This window comes from Pelodiscus sinensis, chromosome 1, assembly GCF_049634645.1.
Source record: "Pelodiscus sinensis isolate JC-2024 chromosome 1, ASM4963464v1, whole genome shotgun sequence".
Lineage (NCBI taxonomy): Eukaryota > Metazoa > Chordata > Testudines > Trionychidae > Pelodiscus > Pelodiscus sinensis.
In genome coordinates, this window is record NC_134711.1 from 231,412,119 (window position 1) to 231,418,118 (window position 6,000).

The following is a 6,000-nucleotide window of genomic DNA, read 5'->3' on the forward strand; positions in this document are numbered from 1 at the left end:
CAGCCTATTTGTTTGCAGCCCGTGGTGTGGTTTGTGTTTACGCGGGGCTCAACACACGGCCTGCAGGTGGGATCCTTTGAACATGGCCTCCACTAGGAACACACTCCACAATGGCGAGTCAATAGAACGGTCTTCTGTTGATATGTGTCTTAGCAATTAAATTCCTGGACTGTCATTGCTCATTAAAAGTGCTGTCATATGGTGGAAATTGGGTAAATACAGTAAAACTCCAATGGTCCGGCATCTCATGGTCCGGTACTCCTGATGGTCCAGCACCATCAGGAACCCGGAAGTGCTCTGGGCAGCCGGACCATTGGAGCCGCTCTGCTCCCAGGTTCCCGATTCAGCCGCTGCTAAAACTGACCAGCGGCTGAATCAGGAAGCCTAGGGCAGAGCAGCTGGGGCGCTGCCGGGTTGGTCCCATAGCGCTGCCCCTCGGGGCTACGGGGCCCAACCCGGCAGCGCCCCAGCTGTCCCCCATTCAGCCGCTGCTGAAACTGACCAGCGGCTGACTCCAGGAAGCCCGAGGCAGAGTTGCTCTGCCCCGGGCTTCCTGGAATCAGCCCCTGATCAGTTTCAGCAGCGGCTGACTTGGGGACACCTAGGACAGAGCAGCTGGGGTGCTGCCAGGTTGGTTTCGCAGCGCCAAGGGTTGGTGCTACCAGACCAACCCGGCAGCACCCCAGCTGCTCTGCTCCAGGCATCTGGATTCAGCCGCTGTTGAAACTGACCAGCGGCTGAGTCCAGGAAGCCCGGGGCAGAGCAGCTCTGCCCTGGGCTTCCTGGAGTCAGCCGCTGATCAGTATCAGCAGCAGCTGACTTGGGGACGCCTGGGGCAGAGCAGCTGGGGGGCTGCCGGGTTGGTCCCACAGCGCCGAGGAGCGGCGCTGCGGGACCAACCCGGCAGCCCCCCAGCTGCTCTGCCCCAGGCGTCCCCAAGAGCAGCTGGGGTGCTGCCAGGCTGGTCTCGCCGCGCCAAGGGACGGCGCTACCAGACCAACCCCGCAGCACTCCAGCTGCAGGCGTCTCCGATTCAGCCGCTGCTGAAACTGATCAGCAGCGGCTGAATCAGGGACGCCTGAGGCAGAGCCGGACTATTGGAAAGGGGGGCTATGAGGGGTCTGGGGCGGCATCCCCCGCCACCCCATCCTAGGCCCCTCATAGCCCCCCCTTCTGATAATCCAGCAAATCTGATAATCCGGCACCCCCTGGGTCCCAAAGGTGCCGGATTATCGGAAGTTTACTGTATTGCACTTTATTAATACCAGAAGAACTGACTGAAATGGAGCCTGCATGTTGTGTAGACTTGCCTTAATCTTTGTGTTCATGCCTGTCTGTGTGAAAAGCTATTTGCATATATTTACATGTATATGCAACCACACAAGTTGTGGCCCCCGGCATGTGCTGTGAGTATCATTGTGGGCCCTGTGGCTTCCATAGTTGAGTAGCACTGCTGTAGAGTGTCATTTCATCTTCGGCAAATTTACCTCTTTACTTTTCCACCTTGAGAAATGCCCATAAAGAGCAAATAAAATGTGAATGACTCATCTGGCAATGAGGTGGGAGAGGGTGCTTAAATGTGGCAAAATGGTTCAACTTAAAATAAAAATTACAAAGCAACTTTTCTGTGCTTAGAATCAGAAAGATCAGTAAGGGATGAAGAAATGCAGGATTTTAATAATCCAAATATGAGCAGAGCAATAGGTTGTCCAGGTGTTTTAAAAGAGAGACATCCCGAGAGAATGTTTCTTTTTGTCATATTTTTCTGAAATTAAGATTCTAGTATTTGGCATTGAAATTGAGAAATTTCACTGATTGCTTTCCTGAGGAGAAGGTGGGTATAACATTCTGAATTACTTATGCACTGACTTGTATACACAGTCAGTTGTACTTAGGCACTATAAACTAATAATTAAAACTGAGCTTGAAAGTCAGTGTTTATTTTTTTCCAAACTGTGTAACCAAATAAGTTTCTATTGGAAGTTTGTCAAACTAAGCAGTATGTGCTTAGTTTTGTAAAAGCAAGCTTTTCCATATGAACATGTTTTTGTCTTAAGATATAATTTTAGCAGGAGGCATCCATATTTCTGAATAAGTTCTTGGTAATACAGATAATTTATTTGTACTAAAATTAATATTTATACTCCTTGCTCTACAATATGACTCTGGCTAAACCTTCTCTACACTACAAAACTGAAGTTGACCTAAGTTAGGTTGCCATATGGCCTCTGCAGTAATTATTGTATCTTTTCATGTCCACACTACCTTGCTTCTGCCGGTGTTGTGCATCCCTGCCAAGAGCGCTTCTATCCACTTAAGTAGGGCAGCAGGAGCGGCTGATAGCCAACAGACACACAGGCTGTGTCTACATTGGTGCAATCTTGTGCCAAAGCGGCCGCTTTTGCGCAAAAACATGCTGCCTGTCTACACTGGAGGGGAGTTCTTGCGCAAGAACACTGACGTTCTAATGTGTGAAATCAGTGCTTCTTGCGGAAGAACTATGATGCTCCCGCTCAAGAATACACCCTCTTGCGCAACTGTTCTTGCGCTAGAGGCCAGTGTAGACAGGCAACATGAATTTCTTGCGCAAGAAAGCCCGATGGTTAAAATGGCCATCAGAGCTTTCTTGCACAGGAGATCGTCTACACTGGCACAGATGCTCTTGTGCAAAAGCACATGCCAGTGTAGATGCTCTCTTGCGCAAATACTTTAACGCAAGAACTCTTGTGTTAAAGAGTATTTGCGCAAGATCATGCCAATGTAGACGTAGTCACAATGTTTATACAGACACCATTCATTGTGTTGCCCTAACAACATTGACCTAGAGATGCAGAGATGGATTTCTTAGGTCAGTGTAGTGTGTGACTTACATCATTGTAAGCAATGTTGTAGTTAGGGTTGCCAACTCTCCTAGTTTCATTGGCAGTTTTCTGGAATCAGACTCTATCTCCTGGAAGCTACTGAAGCCAAACCCGGAGGGTTTAAGCCACTAAAGTGCAGTGGCAAAGTGGGACTCAGCCAGACTCCTTGCCGGCCCTGGCTCTGTGCCACTCCCAGAAGCAGCTGGCACATCCCTGCATCCCCTTGGATGCTTGGAAAGTCTGTGTGTGCTACTCACATCCCCAGTAGCAACACCACAGTCGTATAAGCCAAGAAGAAAGGGCCCATTCAATCACAGCCCTTCTTGAGTCTGGATCTTTTTATTCAGTTGTAATTATTGAAATTCCTAGAACAATCTCAAATACTCCCTCCCCCCCCCCCCCAACTTACAGTGGACACAGCACCTCTTCCCTCAGGAAATGTGCCTGCCTTAGGGGCCATTGTAAGAGCAACTCTCCCCCCGAGCTTCACTCTGCAGTTCCATCTTTGCGGGAGCCCCTTTCATGCAGCTTGCTGATGCCTTTACCCGAGGAGCATTCGATTCAACTCAGCTGTGGCTTGTCCTGGAATCAGGGCTGGTTCAGCCCCAGGTTCTCCAGCACATGGGCAAGCAGTCCCTGTTATATGTGTTAATATACTAATGACATTTTGGTAGCTTAAGCTTTATTTAAAAATATGTGTGGAATCAATGTGGCATGTTTGTAAATAATGCCAACTTTTTACAGCTACAATATGGAGCAGGCAATTAGTGAGACATCTTTGTTTCTGCAAAGTAAATTGCCACAATATGAAACTAACAAACATGTTAAGCTGTTGCAGGAGTTAAAAAGCTTTCTCTGCCTTGTCTTTGTTTTACAGCTGTAATCAATGTTGCTGATGAAAAAATCAGCCAGAGTAGAAGAGTGATCATTGTGTTAGTACCAGAATCGTCCTGTTACAGTGTGTTAGAAGATTCCTCTGAACAGCAACTGGCTGTGTATAATGCTATTATCCGTGATGGAATTAAAGTGATTCTAATTGAATTGAATAAAATAAAGGATTACACAAACATGCCAGAATCCATCAAATATATTAAGCAAAAGCAGGGGGTCATCAAATGGAAAGGGGACTTCACAGAGAGATCTCACTCAGCAAGAACAACATTCTGGAAAAATGTACGATACCAAATGCCACCTAGACAAACTTTGTCTCCCTCAGAACTACGATTACTACCACCAACCTTTAATTCTCCACATACAATAACATTAGAAAGATGACACCCAAGTTCAGTTTTAAAGCTGTGAGCAGATCACTTCAACTGCTTTTAAACGGTTGGTTGAAGGATATTCATTATATATTATACACTGACAATCTCATTTGGAGGTTTACAGGATTAAAGCCTCTACAACATCTTCATGGACAAATTTGAAAAGGAGATTGACTATCCATTCTCTGAGCTGATCAACAGAGCACCCTGAAGCACTGTTTCAATATCGCAGCAGCATTGCAGGACTTTTTGAAGAAATACATTTTTGTAAGGAAAAGCCTTTTTTGCACTTTTAAATACTGTACTTTTCTTCCCATATAGGAAAATGAAGGAAATTAGTTGTTGGTTATATTCTGACTCTTATATGATGGGTTTAGGTCTGGTAATCCATAGTTTTGAACGAAACAAAACTCTGTTCATTTGTTGTAATCTGCTAATTATGGACTCACTGAAACCACTACAAGACAGATCATATTACATCATGTGGTATCATCCAAAGGGAGAGATGGGAGGGAGATATAAGACAAGAAGAGGACATTGGAACTTCATTTGTGCCCCTTAAAGAATGGAACCTTTTTCAGCATTATTTTCTAAAGCAAACCATGTAACATCAGGAAGGCCAGAAACATGTTTATTATAAACCAATGTTTTCAATCTGAATTTCAAAAAAATCTTTTGGGATCTGAAGTTTGTTTGGTCTTTGCATTTTTTTTAATGTTTAAGGAAGATCTACTCTGATGATTGAGTTAACTGATAAGCATATATGTACATTATCCCACTCCTGACAAAAAAATCAAGGGTTTTTTTCACACAGTCAACTTAGTTAACCAAATATTACAGTTTCACATGTGGCTGGACCACAGTGAGTAATTTATTTTTAAAGCAGAAGTCCAGTTGGATTTTAAACCCTGTTTCTTCGAAGGCTACTGTTTTTAATTCATGATGTACACATTATAATTGCTCAACTGTTGTACTACACTTGAATTTTTATATGTAGATAGTGGTGTAGTTTGAAATCTCTGGGACTATACAAATGTCTTAGTGCACGTTGCAAAGTGGTTCAGTTAGGATTTCCTCTCATCTTTGTTTTTAAGGAAACCCCACTGGCCCCCCAAAACCTGATAATGTAGCAATAAGATTGTAACAATTTTCCTGTTGCAATATTAAATTGTCCACATTTTCCATATTGCATTTTAGGTTAGATTTAATGTGCACAATTTTGGAGTCTTGCTGCTTGACTACTAAAACTTGATTGTGTACACAGTGTGAAACAGATATTTTAAAAATCCTTGACTTCTGAATTTTATTGAATTGATGCTCAAATTTCCCTGAAAATCTATAAATTATTCAGATTTGAGTTAAATATTTTCATGTACTGATTATAGTATAATTAGTCTGACATTCTTTGCTTCAAAGCTGTCCATTAATTATTCTGCCAATATTCTGTAGAAGATGCTTTGTCGTATTATTGATATACTTTAGAAGAAATGGGTCAACATGCACCTCTTGAAAGGTTAATTAATCTTTCATTTTGACTAATATGATGATGAATTAAGCAACTACAAGTGGTGATATGGGAAACACTTGTTTTTCTTGGTTCTATGTCCAGTTCTGTCACTGGCCCACTGTGTGAATGTGGGCAAGTCACGTTACCGCTCTGTGCCTCCATTTCCCAAAGAGTAAAATGAATATACAGGCAGTACCCGGGTTACGTACAAGATAGGGACTGTAGGTTTGTTCTTAAGTTGAATTTGTATGTAAGTCGGAACTGGTACATATTGTAGGGGAAACTCTAGCCAAACATTTCTCCAGAGCTCAGTTTTATTCTCCCACACCTCACTTCCCTCAGTCCTTTATTCTCAAGCTGAGGTGTC

At 43.7% G+C, this 6,000-nt stretch overlaps 1 protein-coding gene across 8 annotated transcripts in view; it reads left to right on the top strand.

The window, feature by feature from the left end:
* Window positions 1–5,530, top strand: part of LOC102463929 (interleukin-1 receptor type 1) — a 74,512-nt gene extending 68,982 nt beyond the window's left edge. For all 8 annotated transcript variants that reach the window (XM_075917302.1, XM_075917310.1, XM_075917346.1 and 5 more), the window contains one exon: window positions 3,739–5,530. In XM_075917302.1, the coding sequence (XP_075773417.1) occupies window positions 3,739–4,136 (398 nt within the window). In that variant the 3' untranslated portion in view covers window positions 4,137–5,530. The remainder of the gene's footprint in view (window positions 1–3,738) is intronic.
* The last annotated feature ends 470 nt before the right edge of the window (window positions 5,531–6,000 follow it).